We start from the raw sequence: 23,765 nt of genomic DNA, 5'->3' as shown, positions 1-23,765 counted from the left end.
TTTCTTGTGTGTCTTTTTTTTTTTGTTGGGGTAAGGGGAGGTTGTGGAAGAGACTATCTTTACGATAGTCGTAATAAAATGTGTCGTTAATTTTGATTATTGGTACATTTTGATGAAATGATTTCGCACATTTTACGATTATTGTCATGTATTATTGGATTATTATATAATCGATAATTAATTATTTACATATAGAAATATATATTATTTTGGAAATTTTGTATTAATTGGCTAATTTAAATTGTAAAATATAAAATATATTTTAAAAGATGAAATTCTTGACAATGAATTATTATAAAGAATTTTAAAGATAATTGACAAAAGTAAATATATTTTTTGTAATTGTACAATCATAATGAAAATTTGTTAATACGATTAACAAACACACGTCATCACTATTTAAATTAGTTACTATTAGACCTAAAGAAATGAACAAAATACCTAATTTAATTTCTATCGAAGAATACTAAGTCAAACAAGTTATATCAAATCGAGTATATACATACATGTATGTGTACACAAAATTATTTCTAACACGAATCTAATGTCAGCCAAATACGACTGAACACGAAGAAAACATTTGCTTGAGGAACACCACGTTAGCATAATTGGTAATGTGGTGGGGGTAAGTATAATAACACTGATACTTAGATAGCTAACCGTCAAATAACCGAAAGTGTTTACTGTTTACGAACGTTCTGTTTCGGACGTTCACCGTACGTGGGGAACCTTCCCCTTACCTCTCCCTGACTCCTTCCTCATCGTGCCCTCCTTTTTTTTCCTTCCCCTTACCTCGACTATCACACAAGCCCGCTTATCGGACCAATGTAAACCGATTTCTTTTATCGAGGTCATTGAATATGGTTAATAAAAATGATAGAAAGAGAAAGATGAATAGATTTAATAAAAAAAAAATATCATATAATCGATAATTCCTCAGTGAATCTTCCGTAATCAGTGTAGCAAGTACGATTCGTTGGATCACAGTTATGTACAATGTCCTACTTGAATGACCTAATTAATTAGATTGATACGAGAATCTAGACCATGATCGAATCATTTTTTGAAATAACGATTTAAATAAAACATACCAATGAAATTCTTTGCAATCTAATCGATCTTTTTATAATCATTTCAAATAATATCAAAGATAACGTGCACCCACGCATGGTCCTGCGTGCTGTTCGCAATAAATCTCCTATAAGAATGTAAAAAACATAAAACATTAAAAAAAAGTAATCCCCATAAAATACTAAAGAACGAAATTCGAAATAAAAGAATTAAGAGTACGGAAGTTTAAAGAATGAGAATACCTCTCTTAAAAAAAGACGCGAATAAAAATAAAAATAAAAAAAATACAAATCAAAAGAAGAAGAAGAAGAAGAAGAAGAAGAAGAAGGATGGAAAAGAGTTGAAAGAAAAAGGGAAGGGGTAAAAGAATCCTGGCGCGTGCGTCCTGTTCACCAGGCCCAGTTCCGTTACATGCCGGTGTCCTGTGAGATACGTCAAGGATATAAACGTGTGTGTGTGTGTGGTACATGCGCGTTCGAGAAACCGCAGGAGGATTGAAGAACAAGGACGAAGAGGAGAAAGAGGTGAGGAACAAGAAGGTATATGTGTAAGTATGTATGTGTAGGTAGAAAAATAAGAAAAAGAAAAAGAAGAAGAAGAAAGAGGAGGTGAAGGAGGAGGAGGATAACTCGCGTGTCGCGAGGGCGACTTTGTACGGTGCACGGTGGAACCCGGTGAGTGACCTATGCCCTCCCCCACCCCTCTACCTCAACCCATTTCCAACTCCTCCTACTCACGATCTAGCTTTACGAATATATATATATATATCCTCACCAATTCCCTCTGAAACTTTCCCTCCACCCCCACCACAACCCCACTGTTCGGTACTCTTCCTCGTGTCAACGCACTTGTGGTGTTCCTTTCCTATCGGCAACACATACACACTCATGCATACACACTATTTCGTTATGAACGTAACGTTTCTTTAAATAGAAAGAAGGGAGGAGTGGGATGGTGGTGTTAGGCTGGTCGTCGGTGGTGTGACCTGTCCATCCATCTTTCAAATATATTCAACTTTGTGGAATTGTCATGGGTTAATTTGTTGGATAGTGTTAGTGTTACTTTTTCGGTAGACCCAGGGACCCACTCCTGTTTGATAAATGTTATTTTTTCATGTTAACACCTTTTTTTTGTCAAGTTAGACAGTTCTTTTTCTTTTCCTTTAACGGTTTACGATTTTGATCTTTTATAGTACAAGAAGGGACATGTGTAACTGAGAAAATCAGATGAGAAACTTGCTAAATGGTAATAGAAGTAAGAGGGGGAATAAGGTGTTAGGGTAATAAAGATACAGCAGGTATCTTAAGTTACAATGTTGTTTAACACCTTGGTGTAATAATAATGTAAACCCACGGTAGCAAACCAACTGACTGACTTATTTGATTTATTTCAAAAGGTATCCCGGATAATCAGATGTAGATGAATTGATCAACCTTTTTGTAATTGGTTAAAAAAATATCTTATTTTGTTATTAATTAAATTAATAGGAAATTTTCTATGGTATTTCTTAAATTGTTGTGGGTACTATTGCAATGAGTACTCTACTTTATTCCTAATGGGGTTTCCAGAATATTCCAGTCTATTATATAATATATAAAGATTCCAGTGGATTCATTTATGTTCCTGCAATTGATCTGAATTACTTATTTTTTTTTACACAACATTCAACAAAATCTGATATTCCTGTGACGAATCATTTAATCAATTTTATCTCAAACAAATGATCGTAAAGAAATAAATACGATAATTAATTAACTATAATCCCTAATAAAACTTTTATGATCCCACTTATGCTATCAGGGTTTAAAAAAAGATATGGTATAATAATATTATAAAAAAAAAAAACCCAAAAAAAAAAAAGAGAAATGTTGAACGAAAGCGGAAGAGAAAAAGGGTAAGCAGCAACGAACGAGTGTAACTGAGAAATAAAAAAAAACAGAGAGAAAGAGAGAGAGAGAGAGAAGAGAGAGAAAGATAGAAAGAGAAAGATAGAAAGAGAAGACAAGTGAAGGAAGAGGAAGAGGAGAAACGAACGGAATATAGCGTGCAAATGGGTCGGGGGCAATGACCAACCAGACACAGGCAGGCAGGCAGGCAGGCAGGCATTGCTGAACTGAAATTTTATTAAGGGCGTGCGTTCTCGGATATTGCGCAAGCTCTGTTTGTTAAAAGAGGGATCTGATCATCTTTCTCTTTCTCTCACTCTCTTTCTCTGATGTTTTAGTTAACGTTAAAGCCCAAAGCTTTAGCTAACTGCATCTGAACTGAACTAACTGCATCATCTAAATACACATAACCGACATACTAATTCATCGCAATTCTCAAACCCATCAATTTACTAATCGCATTCCACAATTACTACGCATTTTTTCTTTCTTGTTTTTTTTTTTTTTTTTTTTTTACAATTCTTTTCTGTTCCCTTTCCCCCATAACTACTAACAACACACATACATGTACAATATTCTTATTAGGATTTAAGGAATTTCAATCATTTCTATAATTTTCCACCCCCACCACCCTTTTTGTTCGATAATTGAACGATAATTATCGGATTAAAAGATCTAGGTGAGATTGGAAAGGTAAAATGTGTGAATAACTCCTGTTTTTAGTTGTGAAAAAAATTCAACAACGGCAGATACAAAATAAAAAAAAATATAAATAATATTAAAAAAATAATCTAGTTATGCATCTTATTAATGCACACACGTACTGTAATATTATAAAGCAATTACCAATCGCGGTTACAAATGGTTTTACTTTGGAATGTCGTCCACCTTCGATTAACGAATGAGGGGGGCGTCTCTTATGTGTAAAGCTCATTGGAAAGGGCGAAAACGTTGGCCCCTTTTTTTTTTAATTTTCTTTTTGTTCTACATATATAAATTGAACTATAATTATAACTATAATTGAATGAAACATGACCACAACAAGAACAACAGTAATATATTTTAACCCTAACCTCAATCCCAACCCCTTTCGAATCCATTTGTACTTCTTGTTAAATAACTTAAAGAAACATGACAAACGGTTTGTTGGTTAGCAGAGAGGGAAAGTAGAGGGGGAAAGGGTGTTCTAGGTGGTAGAGTTGGCAAATGATTGTATCCTAGACCAGCAGCACGCGTTGATTAATCGACGTAAAAGAACACATAGAGCAAAAGGGGCAACCAACCGATCAAGCAAGCAAGCAACAGAGCAAGCAAGCAAGCAACCAATCGTCGTCCTATGTCATCGCATGATGACAAAGAAATTGCGTTTACTGGCGTCAGCAACGCAATCAGGTCGTGCCGACGAAGCCGACGGCCTTGCTTTCTGCGCTGGACCGAGACGACTTGCGAAAGCGGATTGTCCGATTATTTTTCGAACACATCTCGTAACCATGTGTACATTGGTATGTGTTTGTTGTGTTGTGTTGTGTATATAGTTGTTACCAAGTAAATACTTTTCACAGTTTTACACGTATTCGCAAAGATGTAAATGTTTCAATGTAAATGTGTGCTATTTAACTTACACATCTCCTTGATATAAACGGAACTCACTTTAATCTACTCTTTTGTATCTGGTCTTATTGTCCTTGACCTCGCGGCAAATGCCTATGTCCGACACTCTGACTAACATTTTTTTTTCTCTCTTTTAATCTTTCAATCTCGTAGTTCGTGCGGTTTCTTTTTTTTTTTATTTTTTTTATTTTTTTTTTGCTCGCATACTTGCATAAGTAATTATGTGCTCTTTTAATTATATCAAAATCCTTTTGCATATCTCTTTGATATCTTTTTTTTTTTTTTAAACCTATCAACAAGTTGTTAAACTAATTTACAAAAAAAAAAAAACAACAGCAATAAAATATTTAACATTAGATTGAATGTAAAACATTATTTTTCGGTTAATTAATATGACGAAAGCATGACGTTATGGGGTTTTGATGTAACATGATATTAGCATAATTTGATAATAGGTCGTCATAATATTTTTGTTGTTTGGATCTAACGCGCGAAAGTAAGAGCACCCGGCGTTCCAACTGGCGTGTGTGTTTGCGCGAGTTTTGGCCTTGATTCGGTTGGGGTTACCGTCCGACATCCAGGACGGCCCAAAAGAGGCCAGGGGGAGGGCTGGTAGAAGTAGACGGGTAAAGGGGGTCCCGTTTATCGTTGCTCAATTCGAGGCTGGTGCCATAGCTCGGTTTGACATGGCCCCGTGCGTACGTTTTTACGATCATAGGTTGGTTAGCAGTTGAGTAGAACTGAGTAAGATGAAGTATTGTAGATGAAGAAGAAAAAGAAGAAGGGTTAGGCAGGGGATGGGGGGGGAGTTAGGGGAAAATTTTTAGAAAATAAAAAAAGGATTTGGTCATAATATATCTCGCAATATAGCGGATGATGTTTCTTCGATGAGAGGTCTAAAGGATAACCTTCCTATAAGAAAAAAGAAAAAGTATATAAGTGGAAGGGGGAAGAGAACGGGGGTGGGGAGGACCAAAGGGACCTTGGGAATGTGGACGTTTACATAATCAAAAGAGAAATGGTGTCATACACTCCAACTCGAATGGGATGGGATGAGGATGGGGATGGGGGGGACTTTAGAAAGAAGAAAAACGTTTTTACGCTTACGCAATTTTGTCGATGAGTATAACAGGCTAGTATGCGGATGAAGAAGTTGGATGATACAAAAGAAAGAAAGAAATAGAAATAGAAATAGAATTAGAAGGGCCAAAAGAGAGAAGATGAAGTATGAATCCGATGGTTTAGAAAAAGATTAGATAGATCAATGTAATAATATGTTCATTGGTTGTGTTGTTTAATAGAATCTGATGAAGTTGGTGTTGCTGCTTCATGGAGAAAGCCAACAGCAGCAGCAGCAGCAGCAACACCAACACCAATACCAACACTGGATCGAGAGTAAAAGCTGTCAAGGAGAGAAAGAAAGAGAGAGAGAAAGAGAGAAACATGGTTGGGAAGAAAGACAACGGCAGGAAGAAAGGTGAAAGCACTCTCACCTCCGCTCGAGCCAAGATCTTTCAGTTTTTATATCGAAAGTACGCGTTCCTCTTACTTACTCGAGATATATTATTTTCCCCATTTGGCTTTTCTTTTCTTTTCTTTTTTCTTTCCTTTTTTATCTTACTTCCGTTATAATACCCTATACTTACTACTCGTGACATACATATGCATATATTTGCTTTTTTCTCTCAATTATTTATAAATTATTAAGATGTTGCTATATCTTCTATCTTTGTTGATTATCTTTTTTTTATAGGATTACATTTGTTTGCAAATTATTTTTACCCACGGTAAAATACCTATGTGTAGTTTTTTAAAATTCATTTTTCTAATGGAAAATATTAGATGACACGCGGTCAAACAATTCCTTTCATTCGTCAGTTCGTTCAACCGATTTCCGTGATCTCCATTACGCAACTACATAAGAGAGTACTATACTAACTTCTCCACCATACTCATCTCTCCTTTCCCCTCTCCTCTACACTTTGTCGTCTCTTTTCTTTTTTGTGTGTGTGTGTGTTTTTTTTATATATATATATTATTTTTTTTTCCTTTCATTCTCCTCTTCTTCTTTTTCCTTTTTACCTCGCGCACCGACGTAACGGTACACACGCGTCCATTACGAAATGCTGCGTCATGATCTCTCAACAGCAAAATAAAAAAAGAAAAAGAAAAAGAAAAAGAAAAAAAAAGAGAAAAAAGAAAAGCAAGACGAGAGACACGAGGCATACCGTTGTCCTGAGTAACCCCCCCATTGTCTCTAATAAATAATCATCGTCTATGCAAGTTCGATGCCATTGATGTCTCTTCTCTCTCTCTTCTTCTTTTTCTTCTTCTCTGTTTCTTCATTTCTTCTTTTTTTTCTCAACTATATTTTATAAATGCAATCTCAAGAATTTCTCATATGATTACTATATTCATTTATTGTTGTTGTTACACCTTTCCCTCTCAACTTAACTCGAACGTGTCAATTTCTAATCCAACCATTTTATTTTATTTACAATAAAATAATTATATTTATTTAATATTATAATAGTTATTATATTATATTTATAAATAATAATTTTACATCAATTAATTGCAAAAAAAAAAAAGATATAAACGTTATATTAAATTTTAGATTTTATTCTTCGTAGTTTTTTATTGAAAAAAAAAAATATATATATATATATATATATATATATACTTTAATTTTTATTAATTTATTATTTATATTTATTATTTATTCTAATAATAGAAAAATTTATATTATATATTTAATATTATTAATATTATATAATTATTTTATTCTAAAATAAATCTTAAAGTAATAGAGAGACCAAAGTGAAAAAGAGAGAAAAACCATTTTATATATTTTTATTTTCAAAATAAAAATTCAATGTAAAATAATTAAAAGAACAAGTAAATTGTGTGGGTTTTAATAAAGATGATAGAAAAAAGTGAGGAGAAGAAGAAGAAAAAGAAGAAGACTTTGGCAAAGTAGCAGAGAGGTTTTAAACACGGAGGTTGTTGGATACAAGTGCTAAGGGATAACATGAAAGAGAAAAAGAGAGAAAGAGTAAGAGAAAGAGTAAGAGAAAGAGAGAGAGAGAGAGACCTCGATAGAGGACGTAGACCTCTCGCGAGTTGAGAACTGGTGGTTCGCGATCAGTTAGAAACGACACAGCGTCCCTGAGTTCTTTGTACGAGGTGGGTTAGTTACGAAAGACCTAGTAGAGTCACTCTATGCTTGTGTCCTGGTGCATGCTTCTATCTATTATTACGTTAGTCTATATATCTATCTTTTTCTTTCTTGCTTGCTTTCTTTCTTTTCTTATCTATCCATCTATCTATCTATCTATCTCGAATGGTGTGTTTCATTTTTTCTTTTTATTCTTTTTTAATATATATATATATATATTTTTTTTTGTGAGAAGGCTCATGGTCACACTAAGAGATTAGCCTTCCAACGAGATCAGGTGTCCACGAATGTCTACTTAAAATGGCATTAATAGTCTCCGTACGAGTTAACAAGTATTTACACACATTTTAAATATGTGGTCTGTATGTGTATGTGTGAGAGAGAAGGGCAAGAAAAATGTAACAACGTGTCTTAACGTTAACGTTAACGAGAGCAACTTGAGACACCTTTCGAAGGAAGACAATTCTTTTATTGTGTTTTTTTCTTTTTTTTTTTTTTTTTTTTTTTTTTTTTTTACTCTAACAAACCACCAAGATTTTTTTTTTTTATCAACTAGATTGCGTAGGTGGTAGTAGTGGTACGATAGTTAACCTTCGATGAGATTGCAAGTGTGTTCTGTTAATTACTTCATCAGGTATGCATCCTTTGACCTTTATGAAATGGAAAAGGTGGCTTTGTTTTACTACTACTACTATTACTACTACTACTACTATTACAACTCTTTTAATTGATTTCTCTTTCTTTCTATTCTATTTTCTTTTTCTTTTTATTTTCTTTTCTTTTGTTTTCCTATTTCTACTCAGTGGATGTAATTCTTTGAAATTTTTCGATTTTTATGTCGAATGTTCGAGAATGTTACGATTCACTTGATATAGTTGTGTAAATTATTTTGTTGTAACGTGTCGACAAAAGTAGTAGTAGTAGTAGTAGTAGTAGTAGTAGTTCTAGTCCGGATAAAGAGTGAGGACGAGAGGATTGCTCAACGACCTCGTTGCGCGTTTAGAATGAGTCCCATTGGGAAACAACACAACAGCGTTCCATTAAAAATGTGGGCTAACGGTGCTATCTCTCTCTCCAATGAAAATGGCTACCGTTCCTACGTCTACTTTCGCAATCGTATGATTTTTTAGAGTCAAGACCGGCCACAGTTTTCTTTTGCAAAAATTTTTAACGTCCCAATTGAGATAACGAATAATCATTTCTTCTTTTTTTTCTTTTCTTTTCTTTTCTTTTCTAAACAAAGCAGCTTTTACGCAATCGTTCGATAACTTTAGCTTTTTAAATTAACACAAGAATTAAAACAAATTCATAACGGCCATCATCTTTTTTTATTTATTGGATTTTAAAAAAATTGTTTGTTTTTGCAATTGATTTTATATTCTGTTAGTTTTTCTAACAGTTTCGTTAATGTTTGGAAGATATAAAGGGATTGATTTTTTAAACAATTGAAGGATTCAAATTTATTCTCCCACCTCGAATCTGAAAAATATTTTAATTGCAATATTGATAAATGATTAGTTGGTATATTATCTGTTATTTGAAACGACGAATTCCGGAACGATCGTTACGCCGCCGAACAGCAATTGTGGGAAACTTCTAGCAAGTCTCGTGTAAGTTCGTGTCCGATAGATGGCAGAACGTTAGCCAGACCAGAGAGAGCCCGCGGACAATGTCAATGTCAACGAGCACGTGAGCCTTGCTTCAGGAAAAATCGATAAACCTCGACGTTGAACCTTATATTCCCAACAAAACTAAAGAGAGAGAGAGAGAGAGAGAGAGAGAGAGAGAGGGAGAGAGAAAAAAGAGCGAGGGTCATGCTACGTAAAATGCATTAGACGACGCAAAAGGGAGAAACAAAGAAGCTAACATCAAGGGACAACAAAACAAAAATAGAATTTTTACGAACTTTTTTCTTAAGAAACTCTTTCCACCATTAAACAAATACTTAATTATTCGATGACAATATCAACCCTCTACCACGGTCACCCAATTAATTCCTATCCGGGGATTGAATTGAAAATTCATTAACAATCTCATGATTAAATACAACGAAACAATTTACCCCAAAAAGAAACATTGATAGTGATACACACCTACGCAATTTAAGATGAACATCCATATACAAAAATATAGAGACTTTCAAATGAAATCAATTTTAAACGAACTGACGGAATGGATGATTTTGAACAGTGGGTAGAGAGCATATCCAAAGGATAGTACCACGAACGAACCTTTGTTGCGTTGACGCCGCCCGTCGAGGACAATGTTGTTAGTTGGTTGAAGAATTATAGCCGTTTCGCATAACTCGATCGGATCCACCGAAGCGAGTTCTTCGATGATCCCTTCCCTTGACGTGAAAGATATAATAGTCCTTTTGGTCGAATCATTAGGATTATTATTATTATTATTATTATTGTTCGCGCTAGTTGACATAGTAGTCGTAAGCAACAAGCAGATGATGATGCTTTGACAATAACGTGCTGCTCGGAGCGCACTGTTCAGTGGAAACGCAAAGGATACCCCGCGCGTACTCAAAGGTTTATGTTCATGAATGGAGGGGGGATTGTTGGGGTGGCAATCCCGCGCTTGCGCCAATCTACATTATATATCTCTCTTCGTGAGCCTGGTACTTTTCTAAAGGTACCTATTTTCCGGCTAACATAAGCCAGAGGGTTGGTTACGTCTTTCTGGTTGGGGGTTTGCAAACGGACGAACCAATCCTCTCTTCCTCGTTCCATGTTTTTATCGGTTATGTGTGTTATTCCGATGACGCACGACTCTTCTATTGCCTAATCAAGACATGGAAGTCAACAATAGGAACACCCAACGCATTTGTTAGCCTCTAGTGTTCTATTTAAAAAATTCCTTTCATCAGAAAATTGCTAACCTAGTGGTGGGAAGGATTGAGAATAAAATAAAACGAAATGACTCTTGCTAAAATGCAAACCCCAGATTATGAATCCCTTCTTTTAGAGTAGTTGTTGTATCAACATTATTCTTCTTGCACGAATTCACTCGCAGGTGTTTTTTTTTTTTTTTTTTTTTTAGTAAAGAAATAAAAGGTAAAACTCACACTTCGTGGAATGTACCTTTTGTGATGAAGTAACTCTCAACTTACCTGCAACAAAAAAGAATACAAAGTATTAGTACAAAGTATATACGTATAATAAAACTAACCTTAAATTCGCGATATGTTCAGTTTTATTATATTGAATTTGTAATAGTGCATTTTAGCAAACGAAGTATGGCTTAATCAAATTTTCCCGCCAAGAATGAACTATTCCTGATAATATATCTCTGATGAGAGAGGAGAAACACGCAAAATCATCAAACTCTTGCGATTATATCGACGCTCAGACATATTTCCTACCTTGCCGACAGAAATTTTGCGAAGTAAATTTGCGAAAGGCTTGTGGCGCCTCCGTACGTCAACTAAGAGAATCTTTCTTGGCTCGTTACTCTCTTTTTCTATACATATATTATACATTAACTTGTGACAGACATTAGTATAATATAATAAAAATTATAGTAAAAAGGTTAAATATGTATATTATTATATACTGTGTGTACTTTTCTACTCTACCTTGGAAACTTGAGAAATGGAAAAAGATATATATTCTCAAAACACACATATACATATACAAACATACAAACCTTTTCTATAAATACGAACATTCTGCATATATAATAAAAAGGAAACTGAGAATATGTGTTGGAGTGTTACATTCAACCAATACCATCAATACCACTACACACGCAACAGCGTAACACTGTATAGTAGAATATAACAAGAGGAGAGTAGTGGTGGGGAAGTGGTGGTGGTGGTGGTGGTGGGGCAGACTCTTATGGGAGAGTTCAATGACCGGGCACGAAGGAAAAGTGGGACGAAACCATGAGGCCTTGAAGGATCACTCACGCACTCTTACGCACTCACTCACACACGTATGAATGTCGTGGCGCACGCCTGCACTAGTCATACCTTTTAACGCGCTAAAAACACACCTATATATACAACACACATACACACATAGAAATAAACAAGTTGCTGCGTCCTTTCTCTCGATAAAAGAAGAATTGAGTCAGGATGATCGAAGAACCTACGCATTTTAGGTGATCTCCCTCTACCCCAAACAACCTTATATTATCCCTTGGTCCTTCTATTATTCCCTAAACTTTATTTTCTTTTTCTAACGCCTATTTTTCTTCTTTATTCTTTTTATTTTGCTTTTTATTACTTTCATTTTCATCAAGATTCCTATAACATCTTTGATAACCTAAGGAGAACGATTAAAGGGTTTACTTTTTGTTTTCTTTCAATAATCCTGGAAAAATGGTAGGAGAAATTCAAAGTGTTTGGTTGAACACTTCTTAAAATATTTTTCTAACTTTATTTTTTATTATTTTAACATGATTATTGATTGTTTTTCTCAATTTTGTTTTCCAGGATTATTTCGAGTAGAAATCTCGTTGCAATTTTTCTTCAAACTTCTAATATTTCATGTCTAATTTGTCAATGAAATGAAAAAGTATAATTATAAATAAAAAAAGGAACCATAAAATTGAAGCAAGTGTAGATTGGTGAGACACACGACGAATCGACCGAAAAAGGATGAAGAAACCGCGAACGCGGACACGACGACGTAGTTTGACGATTTCTTCATACACACACACAAACGCACGTATAATTGTATGTATGTATGTGACGCACAATCGGCACAATTTATATAACTTTTTATACCCAATTTTTTTCTTTTTTTTTTTTTCATTTACTTTTTCTTCTTTCTCTTTACGTAAGCGATACCGATCGCACTTCTTTCAGGATTGTAGTCTCCAACAATTTTACGAGCATGAAAATGGTGATAAAAAATAAAAAATACAAATTTAAAAGTAAACCAAAGAGAGAGGATTGGTCAACACATAGACAGGATCATACAAATGAACAGCAGGTATGCTCGATGTTTAAATTGCGTTAATTTTTATTCATACACTTATATACTTAGTATGTGTATATGTGTGCTGATAAAATCACTAATAAATTAAAACCATATTAGATGTTTCACTCTTTCTCTTTCTATAAATCAAATTAAAAGGAAACTCTTATTAAAAATATCTTGAAACTATAAATCAAGTTTCATACACACATACACATACATACATTCAATTAAGTCTTATTGAAAGTATATTAGTGTATCCTCAGAATCTTTGGCTAACATAAAACCAAGTTATATATATATATATATATATATAGAAAACTTTCGTAAATGATTTAAACTAAAATGGTAGATTTAGAAATAATTGCGTGGTACGAATGGGTGCTGGTATTGGTGGTGTTTGTATGTATAATACGATTGGTCTACTACGATAATAACTGTCAAGTCGCGGATCAAGTAACACGAAACTTTCTGATCGAACCGAGATTCCTGATAAACCTAAAAAAGAAAGAGTAAGTGAGATACCCTAAATGTTGCACACATAATACTCATTTGATAGACACATACACACTCACACACATGCGTTTTCTACTATGGGTAATAAATATTACTCGACAAAAGTTCTGTTTTTTTTTTCTTTTTTTAGATTCTAACGTCTCACGGTATTCATTGCGAAAGTTTTCTCTTAGCTGTGTGTGTGTGTGTGTCTGAATCTATGTACGTGTGTGTGTTTCTGCACTCAGAACGACGGGCGGAAGTTGAAGGAATCGTTTCGCGAGCCAATTCGGAATGTCAACAACGCGTTGTTGCGTTGTTGGTTCACATTGGTTGGTCGAAATACATCGATGTGTTGTTCAGAGGGAGGGGGAGGATTTCTAGGAAAGTGAAAGCACTCTTTGTATAAATATATGAATGTGTTGTGTTGTGTTGTATAGGTAGATAAGTAGGTGTGTAAGTAGGTGTAATAGGTATGTGGACACACATATATATATATGTATGTACGTAACGCAACGTGTCATAAAAATTAACTAAATATTTGAGTATGGGGTTTTTTTTTTTTTTAATTATTCAAAAGGTTTATATATTTCTGTTTTTGTTGAGAAAATTTGATATTTTAAATCAAGGACTGACTAATCGATTAAATGATAATAATTCAATGAGTCGTTTTAATCGTTTGTGTATTTCTAATGACATTGTTAATTAATTTATACTCGAAATAATTTGTAACGTTTGTAATAATTAATTGGAAACTCAAACATGCGTATATTATTCTAATAAATGTAATATACAATTCTAATTATATATATATATATATATATAACATAATATATTATTACTAAAATTATTTATGAATAGTAGGTAAAAATTGTGCTTAAGTTTTTCTAAACATACTTTTCATATTTCATAAGTTTAAACTATGAACAAATAATATTGTTGAATTGTTATTGAAACTATTTAAAAAAAAAAAAAGATTATTGGCGAATATTTAATGTATAAAAATTAAATTAATAATTTTCCCAAGTATTATTATACAATTATTATATCAAATGAGATTAATTCTTAAATATACACATATATGTAATAATATATTGTAATTTTTTAAACAAAATAATATAAATAAATGCAACTGTGACTGTGGTTATTAATTTTAAAAGTAGTGTTAACAACACAGGACGTTAGAAAAATTACGCAAGGGACGGAAAGTGAAACGAGTTCACGTGCGTTTTGTAGGGTGTGTGTTGTGACAGAGACAGAATACAACACGCCTGCGCATATGTTCATATATATATATATATATAAATATATACGTATCTGTATTTATATGTGTGTGTGATAGACGCGTTACGGTCGAGCAAAATGGCAGATCGATCGTTCGGATAAGAAAAAAACATAGGGCAGAAAATAGAGAAAGCAAGGTTTTCTACTCTCTTTTACTTTCCTCTCTCACCCTCGAGCCCCCTCGACAAGCCCTTCTTCATCTACTTTTTCTTCCTCTTTCTCTTTTTTTTTTTTTCTTTTTTTTCTCTTTTGCTTCTGCTTCTTCCAAGTCTCACGTCTTCTTTCCTCTCTTGTTTTTTTTTTCTTTCTTAGTGCACTTACCATAAGGCACGGCCTTCCTCCCCTCCATTGCAACACGTTAGGGAGTTCAACGACCCCAACTCTAACGATACTACGTGGCCTTTAATAAAATTAACGTTGGGGAGGGTTTTTTTTTTTCTATACTTGCTCAACACGATATCGTTGAAGCTTTGCACTAATAGATTTCGATGCATACATATATATATATATATATATATATATATATATATATATATATATATATATATATATATATATATATAGTTCAATACAGTATTTTATTATATTATTGAATAAGGTTATGAAATTTTGTTTCCTTTAGTTTAATAAATTATTATTTGTATTTTTATATACACAGTTCAATACAGTATTTTATTTTATATTATTTGATAAAATTATCAAATTTTGTTTCCTTTAGTTTAATAAATTATTATTTGTTTTGTTACCATTATACATACATTTGTTATTTGTATTTTTATATACATAGTTCAATACAGTATTTTATTTTATATTATTTGATAAAATTATCAAATTTTGTTTTCTTTAGTTTAATAAATTATTATTTGTTTTGTTACCATTATACATAAATTTGTTATTTGTATTTTTATATATATAGTTCAATACAGTATTTTATTATATTATTGGATGAAGTTATGAAATTTTGTTTCTTTTAGTTTAATAAATTATTTTTCTTTTGAAAATAAGTAAAAAAGAAAAAATTATTTATAAAGATTATTCTTTTATTTTTTTTTTAATTATTTAATCGGTAGATTATTATTTAATTCAATTCTTCTATTCAATATTCAATATAATTTGTACTATTAATCTATTAGAATATTTCTATGGGATTATAGATTGTTAATAGTATGATTTTGTATTTGAATTTGTATTTTATACTTTATATGGTATTTTTATTATATTATTGGATGAAGTTATCAAATTTTTTGATTTCCTTTTGGTTTAATAAATTATCATTTGTTTTGTTACCATTATACATAAATTTGTTATTTGTATTTTTATATACATAATTTAATACAGTATTTTATTTTATATTATTTGATAAAATTATCAAATTTTGTATATTTATACAATAAAAAATAGAAAAGAGAGAAACAAAAGAATAAGAGAAAGAGAAAGAGAAAGAAAAATCACTTTTATTCGCATGTACCGAGAAAATAGCCTGGAAAGCGTATTTCTGTGTCATGAGAGATAGGACAGGAGAGTAAAAGAGAAAGAAAATGAGAGAGAGAGAGAGAGATAGGACAGGAGAGTAAAAGAGAAAGAAAATGAGAGAGAGAGGGAAAGATAGGGTCGAGGCCGATTGAAGTACAGAGATCGTTGCCCTTACGACCTAATATCGCTGATTTCTGAAGGGTTAGGAGGAGGGAGTAGAACAGAGAGTAAAAATAAAAAAAAAAAAAAAAAAAAAAAGAAGAAAAGGAAAAAAGGCATGAGAATAACTTTCGTACGTGAGTGTATGGAAAAAGGATAAGAATGATTTTTCACATGCACGAACGAAGAAAGAAAAATTCTTTACAATTCTTTACTTCTTTATGGTTTTTTTTTTTTATTTTTTTAGTTTTTTTTTATTTTTTCTATAAAATAATATAATAATATTAAATACATATGAGAAAGTATTATTATTACGATTTATTATCTTTTTACGATATAGTATCGTTGTCACACTCAAGGTCGATTACGTTTAATATTCTTCTTTATCAGAACACTTTCTTATCCATTCTAAGAAGAAGTGGTTCGTTCGTTCGTTCGTTCGTTGCCCTCGATATAACACACATATTCTATTTCTTATCAAATTTCTTATCAATTATGACAAATCCTTCTCTACTACTACTACTACTACTACTACTACTATTATATTTATAATACTTAGAAAACGTTTGTTCTAGAAAAAAGAAAGGAAATAACAAAAAAGAAAAACACCTTCACTGGAATTAAATTCAACAAAATGATCCAAAAAAAAAAGAAGAAAATTCACAAACACCCACACCCCATCGTTTAACCTTTTCCTTTTTTTTTTTTAATTTCCACTTCACTTTTCATCCCACGATTTTTCCTCCTGTTGTTTTTTTGTTTTTGTTTTAAATATTAATATATTTTTAAGAATATTTTTTAGCATCATCGTCGTCGTAGCAATTCGAAAAAAAAAAGAAAAAGGAAAATTCTTGATTTGATGCATCATTGATAAAAAGAAAATTATTTCAACTCTTTTTTAACTCTTTGAGACATAATGGGATTAAAAGTGTCCCACCTTTTTGATACATCGTAATAAACGTTGGGGGAAACATTTTTAATCCCATCATCGAAATATTATTGCAATTTCTACACGTGCTCGTAAGTTTCTATTTCATCTTATTTATGCAAAGGCAATTTGGTTTATTAATTCTTCGTTATTAATTTTTTATGTTTTTTTTTAATGTTTTTATACATTATGTTATATATATTTTACATTTTACAATATATATTTTACATTATATGTAAAATTATATTATAATATATTATATTATATATTATATACTTATTATAATTATATAATTTATTATAATATATATTATATAATATATATTATATATTTATTATAATATATATTATACAATATATATTACAATATAATAATATAATATAATGTACGTTTTACATTTTACATATTATATTTATTAATAAAAAATATATCTACATTTTGTTTCATTTAAAACGTAATAAAATGTTGTATACAACATAGGGCTATTTTATTATCTGAAATTCTGTGCCGCAAAGAGTCAAGAAACCATTTTTTTTTTTATTTTCACGTGATACCGTTATCTTCTTTTTCTACCCTCCCTCCCTCACCCTTTCAAACCCCCTACCTTCCCTGTCTGTCATGTCAATATAAATTTTCTACGAGTAAGTAATAAAAACGTGATTTATTAATCATCCCTCTGCGATATTTCCAATTTTTTATTCCCTAAATACAATCGTATTTCGTTTTATTACTTTCTGATTTATTTAACCCTTTTCACTTCGTGTAACGGTGAAAGAAGAAGAAAAAAAAGAAGAAGAAGAAACAAACAGATAAAAAACATCTGACGAAAGAGTTGTAACTTTTTGGTGACTTTTCTAAGAAAAAAAGGGTTAAAGAAAGGATTAAAAAGAAAATGTTTGAGAAACAAGTATTGTTATTGAGTGAATTACAAACAAGATAATAATAATAATAAAAAAAAAAAGGAATTTTTCTGAGGAATCGAATTGAAGAAATAAAAAATGACACGCGAGGACCATGAAGGAAAGGGTTAAAGAAAGGAAAGTAAAAAGGGTTAAAAGAATTTCTTGAAAAAAAGAAAAAAGGTGTAAGAGACATGAGATTTTTTGAGAAGAACATCATTCGTCAAAGTTAATCCTTTCGTTAGGTTTTATATGATGATAGGATACTAACACACCCGTTATCCTTGCACCCCTGTGGTATAGTAAGTGACTGCGAATAAATATCGAAAGGGTTAAGCATGGCATTTTTTTTATTTCTTTTTTTATTTCTTATTCTTCGTTTTTTACCGTTTCTTTTTTTTACTCTTACATTGACTTTTCTTAACCCTTTTTTACCAAATTCGTTTCGCATTTCTTTCTTTCTTTCTTTTTTATTTTTTTTTATTTGTTTAACTCTTATCTTATTCTCGTTGTTACATTGAGTCATATTTCTTCTTCATTTTTTACGTTACAATATAAAAAAAGAAATTTTACTTTACTCATGTTTTATTTTATTCTTTAGTATGTGTTTGTGTGTGTGTGTGTGTGTGTGTATAAAAGAAAATAGAAGAAAATAAAAACGTGCTGTTAATTTAATGATTTACACACGTGTACTCCTGTTGTATCTGTTTATGTCAAATTTTGACGATCAAATGGCCAACAATATTTAATTCTTATAAATATTATTTGATTTATTATTAAAAAAAATGGAAAAATATTTATCAATGAATAAACGTTAATGTATTTACAATAAAAATTCAATACGTTTATAAATAAATTAAACTTTATAATTTTATATTCCAAATAAAATATATGAAATATTTCTTATTGTTTGTAAATGTTAAATAAAATAAAAAAAAGGAATATTAATATTTTATTAATAAAATAAAATTAAAAAAAAATTAATAAAAAAATTTAATTTTATCATAAAATTTGGACGATTCAATAGCCAGAAAATTGAATTCTTATAAATAATACTTGATTTATTAATAAAAAAAAAAAAAAAGGAAAAATATTTATCAATGAATAAACGTTAATGTATTTACAATAAAAATTCAATACGTTTATAAATAAATTAAACTTTTATAATTGTATATTCCAAATAAAATATATGAAATATTTCTTATTGTTAGTCAATGTTAAATTAAATTAAAAAAAAAAAAAAGAGGAATATTTATATAATACAAATTATATATAAATAATATATTATAAAATATTTATAAATATATATATATATATATATAAAAATATATTTATTTTGTAAGAAGAGGAAAAAATTGGATCGATTTATATCAAAGATGATTTCGAATTTTAAAATCGAGTTATCTTTAAATGTATTTTTTTATTCTTGTATTTTTCAGACATTAGAAGGATATAAAAAAAAAAAAAAAAAAACTTAAAAGAGGATTTTGAGAAAAGAGAGAGAGAGAGAGATAAAGATAGATAGAAAATGAGATTTGCGATTAAATATAACATTCGAGTTAAAGCAGATTGCTCGAGGTACTCGAGATAATCGAGTAACGGAATCGAGGACGAACGGATTTAATATCTTTCCCTCCCTCTTTTCTATTTTATTCTCTTTTTGTATTTTTTATTTTTCAATCAAAAAAAAAATAATTTCTAAATAATAAATAATTCATTACAAATCATTGCAATACAAACGTTACCTATAATAAAAATCCCCCCCCCCCAAAAAAAAACCAAAACGTTTTAACATCCCTTTCCCCAAACAAACGATACATTATTCTGTATAATAAAAAAGAAGTTAAAAAAAAAAAAAAAAAAACCAACAAACAAACAACGAACAATAATTATTAATCCAAATAAAAAGATTAAACAAAAAAGAAAAGAAAACAAGTATCAACGCAATTCGCAAGGGTATAATAAATCAAGAATGATAAGAATGATATGGGTTTGTTGAGAAGAAAACAGGAAAAAAAAAATCAGGAAAAAATCAGAAAAAAAGGGGCGGAGGAGGAGGAGGAGGAGAAAAAGAAGGTGAAAGAGGGATAGAAAAAAAGATGCGTGGTTGGATGGTTGCAAATTAAAAGAAAAATAAGGAAAATAAGAGTAGTCCGTTTGTTCGAGGATGCAAACCCTGACGTGGGTTGTTCGTTGATGCACCACACATTACGAAAAAGGAATATGGGTGATGAAGGAGAGTTGAAAGAAGAAGAAGAAAAGAAGAAGAAGAAAGAAGAAAGAAGAAAGAAGAAAGAAGAAGAAGAAGAGAGGTCAGAGAAAAGAAATGGAACGCGTAGGTGAGTGGGTAGCTTGTTGAAGGATTGGAACGCGCGTAGTAGTAGAATTATGGTGGGGATAGGGAGTAAGGGTAAGCGGGGAGGGTTGAGGTCGCGAGGTCATTGACCGTAGAGGAGGGTGGCACTCACCCTAACTAGGCCACCAGGGTAGTCTCTTTCTCTCGATGGCCCACAAGCCATCAACATCCTAACCCCACCCCTCAACCATTTCAACTTCTCTCTTCCTCATCTTCCCTTCTCGTTCCCCTCATCACTCCCGTTCTCCCTTTAAATCGTGTATGGTCCATACGACGACTATGTTATGCTATTTTCGCACTAAACCACTCGACACAGATATATTTATATGTTCCCTAACTATAGTTCGTAAGTTTATGAGCTTATGCGCGTGCAATGGGTAGAATTAATTTTCTAACACTTGATTAAAATGTATATATATATATATATATAATGGAATGTTTATTAAATAATTAATTTGTAATATTCTGGTTAGTTAGTAAGTTTATAAATATACGTAATTAGATTTATAAGGATTTAGATATTTATTTTGTGTGTGTGTGGTCAAGTTGTTAGAATTTTTTGTTTTGAAAGTTGATTAAAATGTATATATATAAAAAATAGGAATATATGTATATATTAATACTATATTAATATATAAATATATAATTATATGATTAAGATTATAAATAAATATAATATTACCCTAACTGAATCTTGGAAATTGTGAACACTTTATTTACCTAGAAAACCTTATTATAGTTTTCTTTTTCCTTTTTCTTGTTCTACCCTTCTCCTTCCTAAATATATCTTATACCATTCGTCGTTCTATCAAAGTTTATGAGGGTACTTAGGTACGACTAATCAAGGAAATGAATCCTACCCTAAATTCTGTTCAATGACTAAGCCTAAACATAAACGTCACGTCATCATAGAAGTTTCCCAAACTTGGTGACTCAACTAAGTTAAAGTAACCAACGAGTTTACTATCACTAATCAAAATGTTAGATTTGTTCTAATCGACAAATGCTAAGCCGACGAATCAAAATTGAAAAAGATAATTTTTCCTTTTTCTTTTTTTTTTCTTTTTTTTTTTAAACTGTCACGACATAAAATATTATCAGAATAGAATGATTTTAATAGAATCGGATGGAAAGAGGAGGAGGGGTGGAGAATAAGATAATTTAGATGTGAATTTTTATTGGCAGGTAAAAATTGTTAATTGTTGAAAAAAAAAAATAGAATTTGAAGGAAAAACAATGTTGGAAAAAGACGACAGGTTGGCAGGAAAAATTTATACTTAGAACAAACCAACATAAAAGAGGGGTAGAAGAGGAGGATATGGTGATAAGGGTAGGGATGGCTGGTAGGTCAGAGGTCGTTGGCTCTGAGGTTACCAAGCCACCCAGTCAACCTCCGCCGCTTTCCCTTCGAACCCCCGTCATTTTACTTCGCAAAACTTCCTAGTATTAACTTGCTGTTGTTAAATCAAAATGAAGAAAAAAATACATAAAAAAAAAAATGAAAAATAAATCAATAAACAAATCGTAGAAATAATAATTAAACAATTAATTAAGAAATAAAAATAATAAAAATAATAAAAATCATAAAAATAATAAAACTAATTATATTATATCAATAACCGATAATCCTTCAATGCAATTAATTTAATTATACTAAAAAACAGAGAATAAATAAAAGCAAGTGAACTAAAAAAGAGAAAGAAAAGAAAACAATTTAAAAAGGTTTAAAAAAAAAAAAAAAATAAAAGGTAAAGGACTGGTCAAAGAATAAAGAAAGAAAGAAAGAAAGAAAGAAAGGAGAGATCTCGTGCAAGTGTTTCCCTTTCATCGGCATCCGGACTTTCTGCCTTTGGCTCAACTTCCTTTTACTCGGACCACTCTTACTTTCTTCTCGCTGGACCGTGACTCGATAGGAAATTCGAACGTTTTCAAGAAGAAGATTATAAGTAGGAAGAAATATATAAAAAAAAGAAAAAAAAAGGATATTAAAAAGAAATTAACAAAAAATTAGAAAGGTATAGGAACACATACATACTCATAGATACATCACACACATACACGACGTGTGCATATACGGATATAGAAAGAGGATATGTTCAAGTTATGAGAACACGCATTTGACTCATCCATTCCATCGAAATGAGAGGAGGATGAAGGAGAAAGAGGAGGAGGATGAGGTTACATGTGTTCCACGAGTAAAAGTAAAAGTTTTAGATAGTCCTATGTGTTTCTCTGTGAGAGAGAAAGAGGTGTTCAATCACTTTCATTTATCATCCAAAAATATTTCTTTACCTTTTTTTTTTTTATTTTTTTATTTTTTTTTTTTAGAAATATTTGTCTATAAATTATTACGAAATCAGGTGTCCTACTTTTATATTATATACTTATGGTTACATCAACTTGTTCTATATATGTTTGACATTAGATTTACATATTGAACATATTTAACTGATTTCAAATTTTTTGTTGTTACATATACTTTATATATATCAACATTTATTAAAAAAATAATATTTGTTATATATATATATATATATATAATATTATTTTTAATATATAATATTAATTATTTAATATATAATATTAATTATTTAATATATAATATTATTATATTATTTTATATATATATATATATATATATAACAAATATTATTTTTTAAATAAATGTTGATTTTATTTATTTAAAATAAAATAATATATAAAAATAATGATCAATATTTAAATATTAATTTCTATCCCCCCTCCCCTCCAATACACTTAATTTTTTTATTCAAAAAAATGTTTGTAAGTCATTAAAAAATCATTAAAAAGATATTTGTAAATCTAGGGTTTATTTTTTAAGAGTTTATGTTTTTTTATTCCAAAAAAAAGACAAGAAACAAAAAACATTCTTCCAGAGGGATCATTTTTCTATTTTCCCGTTAAAACACAGTTAGAAGAAAGCCCAACAAGAAAGAAAAAGAAACACAAAAAGAAAAAAGAAAAGAAAAGAATAGAAAAGAAAGAGACTACTACAACTACATAGACATACATAAACTTGCTAGAAGAGAATAGGAAAGGATAGGAGAGAGAAGAGAAGAGCAGAGAATATAGGAGAGGATACGATAAGCGTCGAAGCTCGAAGAACGTGGCGATAAGAGAGGACTCGACACGATTCGAGGTTATTCACCTTGGCGTGCTAGAACGAACGAACACACACGAACGAACGAACGAACGAACGAACCAGCGAGAGTGCTACGAATAGGAAAGCGAGGGGCTGGGGGATGAGGGGTTAGAAATAGAAGGAGGAGAAGTAGAGATGGGTGGGTGGATGGGGAGGGTTGTTCGGAAGCTGCTGCTGTGTTAGAAGAAGGTGCTGCTGGATGGGTGGGTGGTTGGTTGAAAGAGAAAGAGAGAGAGAGAGAAGTCCGATAAGAGCTCCGATCTTCCCCCACTCTCTTTCTCTTTCTAAAGAGGAGGTGGTGGAGGAGGAAGGGGAGTTGCGAGATTAGAAC

At 31.2% G+C, this 23,765-nt stretch overlaps 1 protein-coding gene across 3 annotated transcripts in view; it reads right to left on the bottom strand.

Annotated features, from left to right (window-relative positions):
- The window catches only part of E75 (ecdysone-induced protein 75), a 159,045-nt gene that overhangs the window by 49,403 nt on the left and 85,877 nt on the right, over positions 1–23,765 (bottom strand). The window contains exon 1 of one of the 3 annotated variants that reach the window (XM_015320219.2): positions 9,978–10,269. The exons of the other annotated variants lie outside the window; for them this stretch is intronic. Within the exon in view, the coding sequence (XP_015175705.2) occupies positions 9,978–10,179 (202 nt within the window). The 5' untranslated portion in view covers positions 10,180–10,269. Of the gene's footprint in view, positions 1–9,977; positions 10,270–23,765 lie in introns of those variants that run through there. 3 annotated transcript variants of the gene reach the window in all.

This window comes from Polistes dominula, unplaced genomic scaffold (genome assembly GCF_049000335.1).
Source record: "Polistes dominula isolate Pdom_NZ unplaced genomic scaffold, Pdom_raw_medaka contig_17, whole genome shotgun sequence".
NCBI classification, from domain to species: Eukaryota; Metazoa; Arthropoda; class Insecta; order Hymenoptera; family Vespidae; genus Polistes; species Polistes dominula.
Note: the sequence above shows the minus strand (reverse complement) of the source record. Positions and strands in the feature narration are given on the sequence as shown.